We start from the raw sequence: 20,460 nt of genomic DNA, 5'->3' as shown, positions 1-20,460 counted from the left end.
ATTTTTAATTAAATTAAAAAAATCTACATTTTTTAAACCTGTTTTGTGTATTAACTTGTGGCTTTTTGTGGTTTAACTTGTCAAGCTCAAGTTAACATAATTTCCAATATCTTCCCTGCCTTGTGTAAGCTGCTAATAAATTAACCAGAGAGCATAAGAGAACCGGTTTAGTGATGGTTTGGATAAGTTGAAGTACTGGCAGCATATTAGCGGTATTAGATCGTATTGCACTGCACCAGTATTTGTTCATGTGTTGCATTTTTCCCACCCTCTGCGCACCCCACGTGATCAAAAATCAAGCAAAGAATGTTAAAATGGATTAAGTTATAGAAACCATGTCACAAATATTCTTTTATTGTATAAAGTGAGAATTGAGTTTGAGTCTGGCAGCCATCTGTACAGGCAGGGCAACCCAAGCAACTGGGCGACGTTGCCTCCCTCCGTGCCTTGAAGCAGCTCAGTCGTCGTTTGCAGAGCGAGCTGTCAGCGGTCCGATGAGGAGGAGGACGATGATGCCCGAGCAGAAATAGCACAGCGATAACCGCCGACTATGGTAGTTTCTACCAAACTTTCGAGGTGAAACAGCGGCCGACCATGATGTGAGTATGAAGCCCGAGTTTTATTAGCGGGGGAGTCGCGGATTTTGCCGTTTTTAGGACCGTTTATCCGCCGCCGCTGCCATTGTCAACGGTAAGGACCGGCTTGCTGGACCGCTTGGCTCTCCGCCGAGGAGGTAACGTTGCAGCATTACCCGGTGTCTTTTCAGCTATTTGTTTCTCCTCTTTTGGTCCAGTAACGTTGACAATTTAACTGTAGCGATACATGAAATGAACCCTCGTCCTGTGTAAACAGTCTGCGGTGGCACAGTTCTGGAAGGGTCCCCATACATATATCTGCTGTCCAGCACGTAGCCGGGCCCCACGCCCTTGTTTTATTTTATTTTATCCTCAAGCACAGTTTAAAATCTTAACAGCTCAACCACACATGACTAATATCCGCATTGACATATCTGTATTCTACCTAATTGATAAAGTAATGTAGGTAACGTTATTTTTGTCGGAGGGACTTTACGTGTGACAGCGGAAAATAGCCGGAGCCCACACACAGCTCCGTTATGTGGCAGTCTCCCTTTGTTTTCATACTAATCGAGCCCAAAGATGCGGTTGTAACGCAAAGCAAGGCTGCCTATATGGATAAAACGTTAAAAAAAACAACAACAACATTGTTAATCGTAGTTGTTGTTAAGCTGTACTATGTGCGTTATATCTGTCTGATGTAACACTACCAGCCTTTAGCTGGAATATTAGCTCGATGTCAGCTTCAGACTAGCAAAAATGCTGCCGTTTGATGTTGCTAACTTTGAAGTCTATGAATGAACATTTAACGGTGTTTTAGAGAGGATTTCTGTGTGACTGGCTCAGATGCGGATGCAGTTTATTGCAGTGGAAGCTGATTGAACAGTAGATACCGTTAACCCTGCGAGACATAAAGGAAATGGGTGATTAGTGTAATAACAGCAGCAGTGGTCAAAAAATATGGTATTTACCGGAATAAGAACGCAGTGTAGGGGAAGTAACTGCGAGGTTGCAGGGTTAAGATTGTTGTCACTTTAAATCTAGCACAGAAACAGAATCTGCTGCAGGTTATTAAATATGGAGTGCGTTTCTTCATAGTGTATATAAAGCAAAGTGCTGGGCCACACCTCATAATCTTTGAATTCAGGTGGTTAAAATCAACCCTGAGTGGTGTTATTGGAGCGTGGGAGCCTTTAGGAACCACAGCAACTCACCCACAAAGTCCCAGATACAGTTACGGAGCGGGGTCGCTGAGTGCTGAGGGATGTGGCATAGGCATTAACATCAGCACAAACACTGCCCTGGGAGCTTTGAGGCCAAGGAGCTCTTGTAGGAGCAATATGCAGGTGGCCCAGTACTTTTGTCCATATAGTGTAATTGTAAATGGATACTTTTAGATCTTAGATCTTTGTGTGAACAAAATTCAAATGTAAAAACGTAATCCTGTCTCACAGAAGTGTATTAACCTATGGTTGGAGTTCTAGTTATCAAAACATCTGATTATTATTAGTTTGTTCCTGGGCTGTCTCTAATTATTGCATGCCCCTCACTTTCTTGCTTCAGTGAGATACTTCATGGACCTGAGCTGAATACCAAATTACCCTCAAGCATCACGAGATAGCCAGTCTGCAGGATGGAGTCCCTGGAGGAATGACAGTTTCGTCCCCCTTGGGTAACAAACCTTCAGCTAGAGAAAATGAACTGGGCCGGTGGATTCGTTTTTCTGGTCCTGGTGTTCTTCGTCGCCTCGCAAACTGCCGGGGCCTCACAGCTTAACGCAGACGGAAACTACACGGAAACCGGTAACGCGACAGACGGAGGATCTGTCCCCGCTGTGTTCACAAGCGTGAGCCAGATAATTGCCCGAGAGGGGAGCTGCACACTGATTGATTGCAATGTCACTGGAGACCCATTCCCCAGCGTTCAGTGGTTCAACTCCCACGGTCACCGGGTGGACACGAGCGGTGAGATAGACTTTTTTTAAAATTCATTATAAACCTGGTTTCCTGCTCTCACTTTCCTATTATAAAATGATCACATTAAAGGAGCCCACTGAAGTGAGTGGTTCCTGACTGTTTTTCTTTTTGCAGTGACATTTTTATTTACTTGCAGCATCATCATTGTTACCACATGAGTTTAGGGTGATTTTCTTAATTGGAGTAAGTTAACGAGGACTTAGAAATCAGCATAAACACTACAGGTTTCTCCCCACGGGAGCTTGTGCTGTGGGCTTTAAACATTCTGAGCAGTCATCGTAAGAATCTAAAGACCAGAAGCGTTGCTGGCTCTGTATTCAAAGAGGAGTCTGACTTGTGTTCCTGGGGGGATTGTGGCCCAATTATTCTCCATTTTGTCTGGCAGCAGTGATTATTCTTTTTCTGATGGATGGTCTGTGTCAATTAGATTCAGGAAGCCTTAAACTAGTGATTTTCTTTCGAGCCCACTATCCTTTTGTCTGTGATCCACCTTAGTAGAAACAGGGAGGGAGCAGTGGTTTGTTGTTTTCGCGATCCTCCTGAGCCGACCTGTTGAAACCTGCAGTTGAGAGCGAGAGAAAGAGAAGCCGCAGTTGTTATTATGACCTACAAACCCAGAAGTGCGTCTGTACCCACCACTCAGCTTTTCCCTTGGGTTACACTCAGGAATATAATTAGGGGCAGATAGACTTTCCCATAGCTGGCAGTACTTCACTGAGCAATAAACGTAGCAGAGTCACTAACCTGGATCCTGTAAAACGAAGCCAGTTCATCATACCCAGGACATATTTCTGTTATCAGGTCTCACTTACTGTAACATTACCAGTCAAACTGTCACAAGAAGCTGGTTATCGACTCGAAAAGTCTACCCAGGGTTTATCAGTCTAGCTGCCAACACTTTCAAATGAAAGAGGGGTGACGTTAGCAGTACCTGGCCAATCAGAAACACGCACAGATCTGCTGGTGAAAGTTCTATGCATGCTTTTTACAAAGATAAAGGGAGCAGATGTGGGTGTGCGAGAGGAAAAGGGCTGTATGAATGTGTGTGTCTGGCTTTATCAAAGGATAAGTGAAGGTCCAAAAGTACATATGTGTCCTGTTTATGATTAAGGTTAAAAGAACAAAAACTATTTTCAAACAATTAAAACTGATGCTCATCTGGGAACAATAGCGACTTTTAGACCCAATTTAAAAAACCAAACCTTAAACCTTCTTACTAACTCAGCGCTAAGGTCTGAGGGATACTCCAGGAATAGTGCCTTTCCCTAGAGCTGATTGATTAGTAGTTTTGTACCTGTTGATCTCTTATTTTAAACAGAACATGCTCAAGAGCAGGTGGCGTGTGAAGCAAGAGTAAAACACCCAAGGTTAACCCTGAAGTTCCCTCGATAAGCCCCACATCCTACTTGGTAGCACAGGCTTCTGCAGTTTGTTAGCTCGTAGTACTCGGCAGCACATCAGTCATTTTATAATCTGGTGGTGGTGATAAAATTAGAAATGCTCGCCTCCACATGAAAAAGGCGGATGGGCGGGACACTGTTTGCCGGCCAGGCTACATTTCCTGAATGCCCATTCATCCTTCTCCTCCGGAGGATAGCAGTGTGGGAAATTGATCGTGATTGCCGAGTAGAAAGGAGCAGAAGTGGTTTTTAGACCTCATACTGCAGATTTGTAAAAGCCCTCTGTGATTTCTGTCCATCTCTTGCTCCCACACAGTAGAGACAGTGAGTAGCTGGGGAGGAGGTGAATGCACTAAAACGTTGCTCTGTGGGGGAAATATGCAGCAAATAGGGTCGTTAAAAACAATTTTCAGCCAAAGGTAGAAAACGGCAATAACTCAGGAATGTTAACTGCATCTGCAGAAAGACTGCAGAGCGACTACAACGCACCTGCGCTGTGCTGGGCTGCAAAACCTTATCAGACAAGCATCTCTTAAGCTGAGCTCAGCACAAAGATTGGAATCAGGTTGAAACAACAAACTTTGTTTGGTCTGTAAGTAACAATATCTCCACCAGCACCTCCGCAGCCCACTCAGCAATATGTTCATACAACACTTTATTCTATACACTTTGGTCTACCTCACATCCACGGTCACTCACTAATTAACCTGGCATTACAGGTGGATGATATACTCTAAGTCATATTATAATATGTCAGCAGCATTTATAATATTTCTGATGATATAGAAGAAAAAAAAACACTGAATGGTAACAGCATTATGGATAAAGTAGGAATGACACAGTGCAAGTTTAAATGTAAGCACACAAATATAACACAGCTGCTTAACGCTTTACTTTAATTGTTCTTATTAATAATCTAAGCCTGTAACGCGTCAGGAGCTGCACAATATTGTCACATAAAAATGAAATTGATATTTTCTGCCTGGGATGTTTCCACACAGTTACTGTAACTTTCATCATTTGCAGCTAGCAAATACTCCAGCAAAGCGTATCCTTGTTATGCTTAATAATGATGGGTTATTGTTATTATTTCTTTTATTTATTTATCTTTGCCTCAAGTGGTAAAACAAGTTTCCACCTTCAGTGAACACCATAGCTGGATTGGCCATCCCGGTATGCCGATGGTGATTTTTCGTTTTTATGGGCCGATGATTTTTTTTATTTATTTATTTTTATAACGGTATAAACAATGAGAGGTGGTGGATTGACCAGATGCTGGCAGATGTGTAAAAATAACTCAGTTGTTTGGTGGTGGCTATGGCGGAGCTGCCACAAGAGGCCAGGTGGATGAGGGAAAGGTGAGGCAGGAGGAGCAGAGACCCAAGGCGGCTGCCGGTTCGAGTGTCAGGTGAACTGAACTTCAGGTAAGAAGTTATGACCTGCAGTCTATCTGGGTCAGATATGAACCAAGTTTAGGTGGAGTTTATTTTCGTTATGCTGACTTTTTACTGTCAGTTGCAATAACAAGTACTGCGTACTAGCTAGCATGACAGAGTTTCTACAGCTGGGTTGGTGCTATGTTACTGATAGTGAACTTTATTTTATTCACAAGGTTAGTTAGTAGAGTTGCCAACCGTCCCCTAAAAAATGGAATTGTCCCGCATTCAGAGAAAATATTACACGTTTCGTATTGAGGTGAAAAGGAACACAGTTTGTCCCGGACTTCAGCTAGGATGGAAAAAGACACAAAGCTGGAGTTTTTCTCTGTCTTTATGCTGTCAGCTGTCTCTTCTTCTCTCATTCAATCGTGAAACTGATCAATGATCAGCTGATCGGCTTTTCTTTCTTGTTTATTTATCGCCCACTTTGCACATGAAAAAAGAGGAAACCAGCGGATGTCGCGCTAAACAACAGCAGCACGTTTAAGCTTGATCAGCTGTTGTTAGAATTTATTTAACATTAATTTCTACTATCAGCTGATGTTTGCTGGAGCCACAGCTGTAAAACTGCTGGTCATGATGTAGGTTTGGTTATCTGGTGAGAGGGAAACATGAAGATGAAACCAGGAGATGTCCTTACTGAATCATCAGAGCTGAACAGGTGATGGAGAAACAGGTTTACCTTTTAGGTGACATGAATGAGTTGAAGGGAAGTTATGAACTGTTTCTGAGAGACAAATAACACCAGGATGCTTTTCTAAATAGCTGACAGCTGGTAACTGTGCAGGGGCGGATCTAGCAAAGCTTTGCCAGGGGGGCAGGTAGGGCATTAATAGGGAGAGGTGGGCACAAGGAAATACTTTTCTTTCTTATTCTCATTTAAAATATCTAGCTTTTATTAAATAATTATCTGAATCTTACAACCAAAGTTTTTATCTGATGTACTACAACGTATAGAAATCATACATATACCAACAAGACAGTGTACATCACTGTCACAACAGCGTTTGTTTTCATTCAAAGGCTTTATGGTTTTTCCTATAATACTTGGTTGGCCGGTCTCTAGTCAAAATGCCTGGGCCGATTTTTTGTCCCAGTCCAGCCCTGGTGAACACAGTTTTCTTCCAAGTATTCTGCTGTGTTGGAAGAGGCTGAAGCAACTCCCTCTGATCTGATTGTTTTGATGATGAGTCTTGTATGCACCAGCGAGCATAACCACGTGGAGCTGCCGTGACAATGAAGTCATCATGTGGTATTTTATATCACTTAGAAATGTATACAGGTATTGACAATGTGGTATGTGGTACCTCACTAACAAGCACGTCTTTGGACTGTGAGAGGAAGTCGTCTGCTTCTCCATCACTCACTAGAATAGCTCATGAGGGTGAGAACAGCAGGCATCGAGTGCTTTTCTCCTTTCCCTTTAAACCACACACAGGTGTTAACAGCACCACTCTGACTCCAGGCAGTTTCTCAGCTAAAACAGCCACTTCACTATTCTAATGAGAACTGATACAGAACCAGCAAACATTTAGGCTACACACACACACACACCCTGTATGAATCGCTCTGCCATGGATTTGACTGTAAACCACATTTTAATTAAGCACTTCTCGAGTTACCTCCTGTGCTGCCTGACAGGTGCTGTTAGTTATCTGTCACCACAACTGGTGGCCAACCCTGTGACTGAGGTTATCAAATGTAGGCTAGCAGGGAACCAAACTTTATAGATGACATCATTACCCGTGATCTGTTTACAAGTGGGTAAACAGATCGCTTGTGTGCCGATCAGTGCTGGAAACCTCAGCACATCGAGACATGTTTAAATATTGAAAGCATGGCAGGAACACTAAGGTCACTTCAGCTCTGCACTCACACGCACATATGCAAACCACATGTTACCTTAAAACGAGTCAGTTCATTTATCTCATTAACATGTAGCACTGTTGACTTCAGCATAGAGGTGAATAAGAGAGTGCCGATGCTTTAAAGGACTTTCTGTACAGTAACAGGACAGGCATGAAGATAAAACGCCGTGTTTTCCTGAGCGGACGGATTCTAAAACGCAGAGTGAGAAGGAATAAAAAAACAAAGTGCTCCTATTCAAAAGCAGCAGCTGCAGAAACACAGCTGAGGAGAGGTTACAGCAGACTCGCAGAGCAGGGAGACTGATGCATTAAGAGGATTTTCAGGGTTTAAACTCTGACTTCAGTAGGCCGTGTTGTACCACTGAGTGGTCATGATTCTAAATCTGGTCAGGATGTCCAGTTTCTGCTAAAACTAATGACGGGATTTTCTTTCTGCGTGGTCTAAAATGTTTGGCAACCGCGAAGACGTCTCAGTCGGAGCTGCTGTAATAAAATGATTTTTAACCAGATTTTTTGATTGGGATTTAGTTTACTCCAACATAGCAGACAGCTTTTCTTATTAAATGATAGAAGATAAAAATGTCTACATTTCTGTCAAACAAGGTAACAGAGTCATTGCCTTGAATAGACAAAGACCATTTGTGCCCATAAGTCACTTCTCAGAGGCTCAGTGCAGGCCAGGAAAAAGCTCATGTTGTTGGCTCAGTCGGTTAGGATAACACAGCCATGACCAAAATAACTTCCAAGGAACCGAATCTGCACATTAACAGGGAAAAGCAGCAGCAGTGACACAGTCAAATCCTCCAAACTCATTTCAAACAGATGGGCCACAAAAACAAAAATCCTGATTCTTTACAAGTTTTTTTATTCCATGTTTTACACATTCGTGACCTTCTCTGTGTCTGCAGGAGGGAAGTGGTCGCTGCTCGACAACGGTGTCCTCAACATCACTGGCATTGAGTTCGCGGACCGCGGGAAGTACACCTGCATGGCGTCCAACGCGTACGGCAGCTCCAACTGCACGGTGACGCTGCGCGTGGTGTTCACCAACGGCGACATGGGCGTGTACTACATGGTGGTGTGCCTGGTCACCTTCACCATCATCATGATCTTGAACGTCACACGCCTCTGCATGATGAGCAGCCACCTGAAGAAGACGGAGAAAGCCATCAACGAGTTCTTCCGCACCGAAGGCGCAGAGAAGCTGCAGAAGGCCTTTGAGATCGCCAAGAGGATCCCCATCATCACCTCGGCCAAGACGCTGGAGCTCGCCAAGGTGACGCAGTTCAAGACCATGGAGTTTGCGCGGTACATCGAGGAGCTGGCCCGGAGCATCCCGCTGCCCCCACTCATCATGAACTGCCGCACCTTCATGGAGGAGATCCTGGAGGTGGTGGGGGTGGAGGAGATGAGGCACACCTTCCTCAGGCAGGCTCCCGACGGACGCCGGCTCCCCTCCATCGGGGTGAGAGATGTCTTCACAATCCTGCAGGAGAGGGAGCGGGGACGCAGCGAGTCACCCGCCGCCGATTCCGACAACTCCTCCGATCACGAGCAGCCGCAGCACATCGCCATCCAGGTGTCGGTCCACCCGCCACTCGTTGTCGGCGGGTACAGCGAGGAAGCCGCAGAGCAGCCAGAGGCTACGGCGTCCCTGTCCCCGCCGCCGTCTTCTCTTCACCACAATGAGCAGCCCGAGGACACCGAGGAGGTCGCTGCCGCCGACGAACCGGTGGCAAGCAAGACCCCAACATGCCAGGTGTTCTACGAGAGCCACGTGTGACGAACTGTGGCGAGCTCCGGAGAGACGATACGTTACCCTGCTATGCATTTCCACTTGAAAAAGGTCCATAAACATTTGTAAGTTCACATTTTGAAGAGAAACAATCAGTTGTATTTATCGTTTGTGAACAATCTCTCTAAACCTCTGCAGGCTCATCTACTGAAAATCAATCAAAAGGAGACTCTGGGTGCTTGAATGTATCCGGGCGGAGGAATATCAGTGTAAATGTAACAAGCAAAGCATTGTAAACGGGCATTTCCTGTGTTCTTATTTAAAGAGTTGTGGGGATTTTTCAGTTGGTAGTTTCTTACAGTGCTAGGGGTTTTTAACGACATACTTCAGAAATCTGCCTCAAGCTGCTCTGCGTACTCTTGTTTTCGGATTGTGAAAGCGAGCTTCCTAGATCCACTCCAGAATTCACATCCAGCTACTGTCACAGCCTACAGATGCATGCCGGACTCTAGGAGCAATAGCCGACAGTCCGACTGCTTACTCATGATTGTACAAGCTCTCTGCATCTCTAACAACATGGAAGTAAGCGAGGAGAGAGAGCACACACACACTGGGTGGAGCTTAGATCTGTTTCCTTTAAAATAGTTTGAGTATTTTTATTATTACTGCCCATTTTGTGCTGTGATTTTTGTTTCTTAGTCATTTTTATCTTCTTACTAAGACTAGTGTCTTGTTTTCGCTTGAGTAGAGAAGAGCAGCTTCGCTTCCTTTGTGATTTTATTTTAATTTGACTCCTGACCTGATTTCTGCGTCTTCGTCTTGCTTCTGCAGAAGCTTTACAGTACAGTCGTATTTCTGCTGCATGTTGGGATTTTAGACATCTTTCTCTGGGACTGAAATGACTCCTTTTGTTTGGCCCTTCGCTTGGCTTACGGTCCAGTCTGTGGCAGATATGAGTGGGCGATGTTCTGCTTCTTCTGGTGCTCTTCGATGCTTCTCTTTTGTAGTGGAATAAAATGAAAGTGCTGTGCTTAAAATGATTCCACAGTTTGGTCTGATGTCTTTTTTTCATTATCAGTCATGAAGTTGGCATATTAAATGGAACTTATTATGCTCATTTCCAGCTATTACAGCAGCTTTGCATGATTCACAGTTCAAAGTAATCATTTATCACAAGTAACCCTGTATGAAATAAGCCATTATTAGCACCTCTCCATTTACACCAGTAGTTCTCAGCTTTTTCTGGTGTTTCCTTTTTTCCCAACAAGCAAAAGGTTCCTGGTTCAATTGTAGGAGGAGACAAAGTCTTTGGGGTTGTATCAGAAAGAGCATCCAGTGTAACATGACAAAAACAAAACAAAAACATGGAGCTGTGGTGACCTCTTGTGACAAAAATGGAACAGTCATCTTACTTCTGATTGGCTGAGAGAAGAGAAGCTAAAGCATCAAGTGGCTGCAACTATGCCCTTTAATAATACACTAACAAGGCTTATTTTGAGCCATGACTCATGTAAAGTTACTCTAGTAGAATCAAGAATAAAAATCTAAGATGGAAGTGGGAGTAGCTGACCTTTAAAAGCTGAATAAAGACAAAACAAGTTGCATTGAAGTTTTGGTCCTTTTATTCTTTTTCACTGCAGTCCAATAACAAACCATTCAAGGTCTGCTTTTTCCTCAGCTTGAAATCGTATGCTCCCGAAGGCATTCATGTGAAGGGCGTTAATAATGCAAGTTAGACCTTTTTGTGTAATGGCTGTGGTAGCCATGGCTACGAGGCTGTGCCAGACACAGGTGATGGAGGAAATAGATCTCCTGAGGAGAGAAAAAAATAAAATAAGTCATTTCTTTCAGAATGCAGGTGAACAGCAGCACATTCATTCAAACAACAAACCCACAAACTGAGAAGCTGCACACAAAATGTTCACACAGCTAATCCGATGTTAATATGGATTTAGGTGAGAAAGCCCTGTTTGTTTCTGAATCTGCAAGAGGATCAGACACCGTTTTGTGAATAGAGGTGAACAGGGAAAGGACAGAGTCATGAATGATAGATGTGTAAGTGGATCGCTGTCAGGTCGCTGAGACACTGGGCAGGGACTGCTCACAGAAGCTGGTCCATCTCTGGGAAACCTGAACCTCTCAAACTCAACCCCATTCCTGCGTTTGGGACAACATTATAAGACTTCCTGTCTGCACTAATTAGCTTCTGCTAGTCTGAGGACAAGAGATAAATCACAAAGTGCAGTGCGAATAAACAAATGTCTCGATCTGAGAGAAGCCTTTTCTGTTTCAGCAGCAGGCTGTTGCATTACACCTAAAGGGAACCTCAGACGCTTCAGTAAGACACGAGTTCATTTTAGGCTTGAAATCCTTTTTTAACATCACAAAAAAAGCAATTAATATCTGTTTTACAAACATGTATAAACAGAAATGACTTCACGTCTCAGATTTCTTGCAATATGACTGAGCAGTTGTTGAGAAAGCTGCAACCACAGAGATTATTAGGAGAGACTGAATGAGAGAGAAGATGTTTCATACCGTCTATGCACAGCAAATCATCAGTGGAAGAATCATCAGTGGAAACCTATTAGCTGTTTGTTCTGTCCTGCCACACACACACACAGTGTCAGCGTGTCCTTGGAGGAAAGTGGGGTAAGATGAGCCAGTGGGTAAGTAGATCCACCCTAAATTTAGGTGGCATTTCCTGTTTCAACTGGCTCTGGAGGAAGAACCTGATAAAGTGGATAACATTCTTTTTTAAACAAGATTTTCTTTGCATCATCAGTTGCATATCAAATTCTGCTTTTATCTTAGATTATATACAGTAAAGTTATACCACAGCTGCCAGATGTGCCACATCTGTGTCAACAATATGGCAAATTATGGCTGTGGAGCAACATGAGAACAGAGAGTGAGTGCGTGCCTATCCATGCTAATGTTTCTAAGTGCCCGAATAAACAACGTGCAAAGCAGGGTGGAGAGTATTTGCACAGCATTTGACTACAAACAATAATGAAATCCTTACGTTTACAGTAAGTGATAGCTCGGCCTGCAGGTTCTTCCTCTGGCAAAGACCACAAGATTGCAACCACAACTCCGAAGAAAACCTGATGACCTGAAATACAAAGCAGCCATTACATGAAAGGAAAAGAGACAGCAAATCAAGAGTTACACTCACTGGACAGTTTATTAGGTACCTTCATGGTCCATGTTGGCATGACAGCATCACACATCTATGATTTGAATCTCCTCTTCTTCCGCATCTCAAAGCTGCTCTATCACACTGAGATCTGGAGACTGTGGAGGTTGTTTGAGTTGAGTGAACTCATTATGTTCAAGAAACCAGTTTGATCTGAGCTTTCTGACATGGTGTGTCGTCCTGCTCGAAGCAGCCATCAGATGGTGCACTGTGGTCATAAAGGGATTGACATGACTGGCATTAATACTCAGGCAGGCTGTGGTTTTTAAATGATGCCCAGTTAGTACCGAGGGGCTCAAAGTTTGCCAAGAAAATATCCCCAACATTATACCGCCACCAGCCTGGACTGGTGATACAAGGCAGGATGGAGCCACGCTTTCATGCAATTGACACCAACTTCTAATCCTACCTTCTGAAAGTTCCAGAGACTCATCAGACCAGACGCCGTCTATTGTTGTCCAATTTTGGTGAACCTGTGAACTCAGTTTCCTGATCTTAGCTGACAGCAGTGGCAGCTGGTGTGGTCTCCTGCTGCTGAAGCCCATCTGCTTCAAGATTCAACATTCAGAGATGCTCTTCTGCATCGTCTACTATGGTAACAATAGTTATTTGAGTTACTGCTGCCTGCCTTCAGCTTGAAGCAGTCTGCCCAAAATAAAATCCTCCAGAAAACTGCTGCTCACTGGATATTTTCCCGATGTGGGGAAAATCCCAGCAGTTTCTGTAACAATTATACCAGTGTCAGTTTAAACTTCAGTAGGTCGTCTTGATCACGTCCACATGAATAAATGTGTTGAGCTGCTGCCATGTGATTGGCTGATTAGATTTACAAGCAGTTGATCAGGTGTACCTGGTAACCTGTCGGTCAACAGGTGAATGGTTTGTATTTTATAGAGCACCTTTTTCTTTTTTGTAAGAATGAGTTTCTATTTTAATGAAAAGGGTAAATAAACTTTGTCTTCGTGGAAACTATAAAGTTTTCTGAAAAGTCTGTCTGATTCTAAAATCGAGGACTTTTGTGAGCTTCATGACAGCTAACAAGTGGAGCTCAACAACCTGACAACAAGCAAAACCTGCCGAGAACAAATCACACATCAGTCCTCGTGTGCAACTTGAATCTTTTTTTTTTTTAATTTAAAACAAATTTTAATCTTTACAGGTTTTATTTTTAATATACAATCAAACAATTGTTGCAATCATACATGAAATTTATTATAGTAATGCACAACTCTATCCAGACTACCCATAAATAAAAAAAAGAGAAACAAAAAAAAGAAAAACATCGAGATCAGTATGAAACACAACGTTAGGCAACACCACAGGTAACAAAGACGATCCTGTCACACCACAGCAGGACAGTCACTGCAATGCAAAGACGGACACAGGAACACACACACCTCACTTCATTTCCCTTCATCGAGTGATGACGTTTGATTAAAAAAAAAAAAAAAAAAAAAAGAGGGAGCAGAGAGATCGGGGTGTGAAAAGCCTAAAGAAAAAACAAAACAAAAAAACTTGTGCCAGGCACTTGGCAGACGTGGGGAGAAAAAGAAACCTGGTGTGATTGAAAGCGACAGACAGTTGCAGCCAGATGTTCTGCAGTATTATCCTCTACAACCTTGAAAACAATGCAGGGCAAAAAGCAAGCTTCATCCGAGGCGTTAGTGACATGTTAGACCCAACAAACACGCGTGGATTTAAGGTGGCGGCAGCTTTGGATCAGAGTACAAACTCTATATAAAAATCTCTCAAACTCCAACAACTGTAGTGCAGATAAAGTTGAATGGTTTTTAATTACCGTCTGCTGGCTTCATCTTCTAAAACGTGACAATTTACAGCTTCACAGCCTCTGAATGTTGGGACGAAGCACGTTTATTAAAAACACTGAGAATCTGTGGATCAAAGCATCGATCACAGAGTGCTGATCAGTTGATCTCTCTTTCTGTCAGTCTTTGTTGTGTAAATGAGTTTGGAGTGTTAAACGCCACCTGTGGGGGCTCAGACGATCAACTTTTACATATTCTATAATTATAAAAGGCGGGCTGAAGGTACGCGAGTCATGTTACTGATGAAGTTACTGATCACTTAAAGCAGACTTTGGAAATGATTGGAGAGCAATAATCTAAAGGTCACATGGGGAGAAACAAACTGCGATTCCACAAAACTCAACCTTTTTCCTTTTTCCCTTCCTTTTCTCTCGCTCTCTCTCACACACACACACTCTCTGTCTCACACACACACAGACACACACACAGCACAAACTGGCTCAGAAATGGACGCACAGAGATCTTCACTTCTTCCCTCCTCACTGGGAACACGTTTGTTCTTGAAATACAGTACCGTCCTCTCTTCCTCGCACTCTCTCTCTCTCTCACACACACACACACACACACACACACACACACACACACACACACACACACACACACACACACACACACACACACACACACACACACACCTTACAGACGTCTCATTTTCACATGACCCAGGGAAGCAGCAGCGTGCCATGATGCGATCACAAGAGGCTGCCGTGTTTTCGGGGTGAGGAGCGTAAGATCATCCCCTCACTTCCGATGATAACCTGGCTGGAATGTAGTGGTGCTAACGACACGCACACACACACACACACACACACACACACACACACACACAGACACACACACACACTTCACAGGTAAACAAGGTAATCTTCTGCAGGACGGACAGCTCAGGTGTGCGCAGGGGTGAGGGAAGTGAGTTGTTTTTATGTTGCTTTTTGTTTTAAACTTTATTTAAACGAGAGCCTGGAGGCTTCAAGGTCCCTCATCGCGTCCCTCATCAGCGGTTCATCCTGACCTTTGACCCCAGCCAGGCGGCATCCACCACAGAGGAGGGAGACAGTACAAGGGGGTGAGGCACGTGTAGAGTGCAAACGGGCGTAGCTGTACAGGTTTAGGGAGTCTTTTGTGTGTGTGTGTGTGTGTGTGTGTGTGTGTGTGTGTGTGTGTGTGTGTGTGTGTGTGTGTACAGCATGCATGAGTGAGGTGTCTGCGAGTGCAAAAGTGTGTGTGTAAAAAGTGCATTCCTTGTGTGTGTGCGTGCCTTCGACCCGTGACCTCATCGTGTCCTCGGCAGCCGGACGATGAGAACAAAGTCTCGTGTCATCGTCTTCTCCTCGGGTGGCCTGAAAGTCTCTGGAGGCCTCAGTCAGTCAGTCAGTGAGGTTCAGGGTCTACAGCTGAAAACTAAAAACGAACAAACAAAAACGGGGTCCGCGTGTCAGAGACTGGAGCCGTTCAGGAGGCACACCTCTTCCTCCTCCTCCTCCTCCTCCTCCTCCTCGTTGCCCCCTCCACCCCAGCCGTCCTGGAAAGAGCGGATCAGTTGAACATGATGGACTCTGGATCCTGATTTGCCATTTGAGCCATGTGACGAAGGATATCTTTTTTTGTGATAATACCAAGAAGCCGCCTGCAGAGGGAGACAAAGAGGGACAGAAGCATGAGGAGGTGGTGGTGGTGGTGTTGGTGGTTGGCAGCTGAAGTAAAGCAGGAAACAATAAAAACATCATGTTTTTGTTGGCAAAAACAGAATCGCATTGTTTAATTTTGGCTCTGGTATGACATTAATTATATGAATCTGTGTCAGAATGAGGCCAACAAAAGCACGAGTCCCTGAGGAAGCAAAAGTCAGCAGCAGGAGGTGGAAGAGGAAAAAGGCAGGTGAGAAACAGCACCCAGCTTCCCCCGCTTCAGACCCCTGCCACGGCCGTTTGAGATTTGCTGCTGAGCAAAAGGAGGAGCTGGATCCTTCAGAGGAGACAGGAAGCAGTGAACAGGAGTAAAGTCAGAGGAGCAGAGGAAGAGGCGGTGCCCATCACAGGAGTCGGGACATTTCTATCTTTTACCTTTTCTTTTTATTCAGTCCAATTTAAAGCTTTTGCAGTAAGATCAGACAGCAAACATCACAGTGATGTGCAAAAGTCTCGAGCCAGCATCACTTCTTTATATTTTGTTTCCAAGCAGTCCGGCTTTTGTATTTTTTAAAGTGCTCTTGAGCAACAGTTCTCCAGTCTTTTTTGAAGGACTTTCAAAGTTTTTCATTGGATGCTTTTTCACTCATTTTCAGTCCTTGTACTTGACCATTTTCACAGGAATGCTTTGTTCGTTGGGCTGCGTAACACTGGTTCATCCTTTGATATTTTACAGGTTCATGATGTGCCTACACGTAATTGACAACTTGTATCTTTAGACACTTTGTTACTGCCTGTCACAAAAACACATCAATTGCTCCTGTTCTTTAAACCTGTGAGAAATATTTCTAATGTTTGACATTTTTCAAAGTGCTTTCTGTAACATCATTTTCATAATACGAAGCCCTGAATGTCTGACAGGTGACAGAGTCCCCGTTGGTAACCAGGCGACAGTGTCACATTAAAGGGCCGTTCACACAGGAAGTGACTCACATTAAAGCATCATTGGTTGCTAGTGGAGAGTCCAAGCTCCAGTTGCCAAGGTAACCCTCTAATCTGTTTACCACTCTGTCATATATCAATCAGCAGTGCACTTCACCCTCATTTCTAGTCGATCGCCTCAAAGATTAACTCTCGACAGACCCGCTTTGTGTCGCCAGCGGTTATATCGCTCGCATGAAGTCAGTCATCATGGGTCTGTGGAGATGAACAACATTCTGACTCGAATTTCATTAAAAATGTAATCATGTTTATTTCAGATTGCTAAAAAACTTAATGGTGAAGGGTTTGAACTGTGTAGAGCCAGAAAGTCTACATCGCCCAGTCGTTGTACAGAAAAACATTCAAAGTCTGTTTTTTAGTGTGAAGTTCCACATTTTAGGATTTATTTTCCCTTCCAGGTTGCATTTCTGATTTCTCTTTTCCTGAAAGTTTCCACAAAACACAGGTGATTTCAAGTTGTGATAAATTACAGCTCATTTCATAATCATGTTTCAATAGCGATTTCTGACTCCTGTGATGAATCCACCTCGCAGCACTACGGAGCACTTTCTCTCTGTATGACACTGTAAAGGATTTAGTCAGTCAGCTGGGGCCATTAAGGACTAACACGGCAGCTTTTTAAACATCGGCGATGCTCCTGCTGACTGCAGTGAGGTCAGGTGAAGAGGAGAAACAGCTGAGAGCAGTGAGAAGAAGAAGCAGTGAGCTATGTGACTCCTACAGAGCTCAAATCATGTAGAGCTGGGTCCAAAGAGCTCAGTGTGCTTTGTGTTAATGCAGTCAGGTGACCACAAGGAGTTCATGCGTTTATGATTAATCGTGATCTTCAGCTGCGTTTTGACCCTAGAAGGCAAATAATTGAAAGCGAACCCAGGTCTGAGTGGGTGGAGCTGAGGTACCTGTGGAGGGCGGAGGTGTGAAGCAGCAGTCACACAGATCAGACCTGGGTTCCCCCGCCGGCCGATCAGACCGGCAGCAGAGGCTCGGGAAGCCAGGTGCAGATCAGAGTGGGTCAGGTGAAGAGTGACCACAATGTTTCCAGTTAAACCAGCAGTGACCTGCCCCAGCTAATTTCAGGTAAAAATCTGGGCCAGGAAGTGAGCGTAGCACCACCTGCACTAACATTACAACACATTAATAATAAAGCAGCCTGTAACTGTGCTGTACACCTGACTCTTCTCTGCATGCACAGCAAGGTCATAAATCTGTGCTGCAGACCGTCATTATTCCTCTGGTGCTGATACACGAGTGTGCGAGCTGCAGTTTACGTGTGCAGCCATGTTAGCTGATAAACGAGCCCTCCATCCTTTCGTCCACACTCGGACGTTTCTAACGTCTGATATGATGGCACCAAAAATACTGAAGCTTCAAAATCTGGAAACAGAAGCAGATGGGTGGTGTCACAGTAGCTGATGTAGCCATGTTGCTTATTACAGATTATTATATCAACTGGAGCTTGTGCAAATGGTGTTTTTTGTGTGTTTCTAATGACAATATACACAATTTACTTATAATTTACTTTGAAAGTTTCTATTTTCCTTCCTATTGCTTCTCATAATCGTGCTTTTTTAACATTTACTCCAGAGTATATTCTAACACCTTCTCCATGTCTGCTGTGGGCCCACACGCAGAAGGCGGGACACTGCTGGCTCAGAGGAAACATCGGCAGGTTAAAGAACAGGATTAGTAATCACTTCATAAAAGGAATCATGTGATCATCGCACGCTAGCTACATAAGCTACAGCACTACTGGCACCAGTCAACACAACATCGTCACTCCACCAGGCGCACTACCACTACAGGATGAGGGGGATTATAGGAATGAGTCGCATCACTACAGATTGCCCCCCTCCCTCCCTCCTACTAACATCCCACCCCCTTCAATCTTTAAAAGGACTAAAGCAACGGTGGTCCGCTTTCCCAAGGCGGCTAACTACTCGCCCAGTCGTTGCACAGGTGACGGCTCACATGTCGTTGATCTGTGGAGCCCCCGGGGCGGTTGTGGTCGAGAGGGGAGGGGTTTAAAAAAAAAGGGGGGGGGGAGGGAAAAAGCAGTCGTTAATGAAAACAGAAAACTTTGGGAGGCTGAACTTGAAATGACTTCTGTTGTGAGGGGGAGATGGGAAACACACAACAGGCTTCACGGTTACACGACTGCACACATGCTGAGTGTCTCTGATCACACAGTCAGCCAGGAACACAACAGGGTGCTGTGAGTGAACGGGGCTAGCACGAAACAGCTACTGTGTGTACAAATGCAGGTCGATGGGATGAACTCTGCTCTGTGGGAATCTACTGAGCCCCTTTCAGACACCGTCAGCAGCACTCGTCACACGTCTGCTAAACTACCGTTTATTTTTAAAAACCAGGAAATCACTGTTTCAGTTAATATCAGTCAATTTATGTTAAACGTCTTTTACTGAATAGTGTTGAAAATCTCAAGCCGTGTGAAACAAAATGTCCATGAAAAGCAAAAGAGTGCGCCTGAATCTGGATTAGTGACGGAGAACTGTGCATAAAATCCAGAGATTTACAGCGACTACAACGTGCCATCATTGTTCATCACACACAATCACTAGCTCAGCCTGCTTTATAGCCTGAAGTATCTCAGTTATCAGGCACAGTGTTAGTTTATGACTCACTTCTGTTTGCTTACACACTCCATGCAAACTGCAGCTTTTAAGTGGTGCGTGTGCATTAACGCACTTTATGGATGCAAACAGTTTTAGGGAGGGCGATGCTCGTTATATTTACTATCAATTAATACTTAATGGACACCGTTTTTTCTAGACCAATATTAAAACGTGTAACAGAGTTTGTTTACTCTGATGCAGCTGCTCAGGTGCGCTCAGAGGCTCTGGTGGTTTCCCCACTAATGTGTTTGAAGTTGAAGGTTTTGAGTGTTAGAGGCATATCTGATCAAATCAAGGCCCTGATCATGCTACAACCTGGCTCGATGAATATCTTCAGGTTCTCAGTAAACTCTGATTTATGTCCCAAACTAAACACACAGTTAAGTCAAAGGACAGCAAAAAGGAAGTTCAGGCACTAAATGTAAGAGAGGCAGCTTTATCCACCTGCCACGAGGCTCTGTTTGACTCCAAAAAGCAAAAACACGAAAGCCACAGAAAGAGAAGAGAGTCATTTAACTGAAACACAGTGTGCTTCTCCTTGAGACAAATATCAAAGTAATGGAGTTGAAAGCAAAGATAAGCTTTGTTTTCATGTGCAGCTGGTTTTATGCCACAAAGCTGGGCTGTACGGCGCAGAAAAACTACATGATGACAGATTCTTTACTTTTCAACTGAAGCTTCCTCCATCATCAAAAATCAGTCATTTTTTCCCTTTTACATCAGGATACAGTCTAGTTTTATTAAATGCTTCGCACTACCAGAAGCTACTGTTGTCATGAGTTTGAGATGTTTATGTGCTGGACTAAACCAGAGTTATGACGGTTTTGTGTTTTCTGATTAGTTTCAGCGTCGACTTCAGTTTAGTTTGTTCTGTTGTGTTTTAGTTTAGCTGCCGTTAGTCATAACGCTCAGTTTTAATTTTATGAGTGATTAAAATACTGAAGTTTAACTGTCAGCGGTGAGATTGAGCATTTTCCTTTGTTTTTTAAGTAAAATTAATAATATTAGTTCATTCTTTGTGTTTTTTGCTGCTTTTAAACTACTTTTAGTTTTTATTAACAATATTATTAACAATAACCTTGAACTAAGCATTTTAACGGTTATTAGACTTTTTCCTTGAAGACCAAATGACAAGTTTGATGAAGGCTGTGTTGTTTGTATTACAGGACGTCAATAAAC

At 43.8% G+C, this 20,460-nt stretch overlaps 2 protein-coding genes across 11 annotated transcripts in view; one reads left to right on the top strand and one right to left on the bottom strand.

Annotated features, from left to right (window-relative positions):
• Positions 1 to 443: 443 nt before the first annotated feature.
• mfap3l (microfibril associated protein 3 like) lies at positions 444 to 10,033 on the top strand. Of its 3 annotated transcripts, none has more exons than XM_085398022.1 (3): positions 444 to 599; positions 2,139 to 2,539; positions 8,167 to 10,033. In XM_085398022.1, exons 2-3 carry the CDS (start codon positions 2,272 to 2,274, stop codon positions 9,039 to 9,041), a joined length of 1,143 nt encoding a protein of 380 aa, XP_085254148.1. In that variant the 5' UTR covers positions 444 to 599; positions 2,139 to 2,271; the 3' UTR covers positions 9,042 to 10,033. The 3 variants fall into 3 exon arrangements, with proteins under 3 accessions (XP_085254148.1, XP_085254152.1, XP_085254142.1); XM_085398026.1 differs by having other exon boundaries at positions 447 to 690; XM_085398016.1 differs by having other exon boundaries at positions 447 to 733.
• A 3,588-nt stretch (positions 10,034 to 13,621) lies between these two features.
• Positions 13,622 to 20,460, bottom strand: part of clcn3 (Cl-/H+ antiporter 3) — a 40,494-nt gene continuing 33,655 nt past the window's right edge. For 7 of the 8 annotated variants that reach the window (XM_085397960.1, XM_085398000.1, XM_085397980.1 and 4 more), the window contains one exon: positions 13,622 to 15,645. In XM_085397960.1, coding sequence (XP_085254086.1) covers positions 15,454 to 15,645 — 192 coding nt within the window. In that variant the 3' untranslated portion in view covers positions 13,622 to 15,453. Of the gene's footprint in view, positions 15,646 to 18,589; positions 18,628 to 20,460 lie in introns of all 8 variants that reach the window. The other variant, XM_085397986.1, reaches the window with a different exon arrangement.

Source organism: Rhamphochromis longiceps, linkage group LG3, assembly GCF_057381845.1.
Source record: "Rhamphochromis longiceps isolate RC_006_pf linkage group LG3, R_longiceps_female_GT1.1, whole genome shotgun sequence".
Taxonomy (NCBI): Eukaryota; Metazoa; Chordata; class Actinopteri; order Cichliformes; family Cichlidae; genus Rhamphochromis; species Rhamphochromis longiceps.
Note: the sequence above shows the minus strand (reverse complement) of the source record. Positions and strands in the feature narration are given on the sequence as shown.

Bases quoted from the DNA above. Each gene is read 5' to 3' on its own strand.
- mfap3l (XM_085398022.1), top strand. From the start codon at position 2,272: ATGAACTGGGCCGGTGGATTCGTTTTTCTGGTCCTGGTGTTCTTCGTC. The intron at 2,540-8,166 runs GTGAGATAGACT...CTGTGTCTGCAG, and splicing joins TCACCGGGTGGACACGAGCG to GAGGGAAGTGGTCGCTGCTC.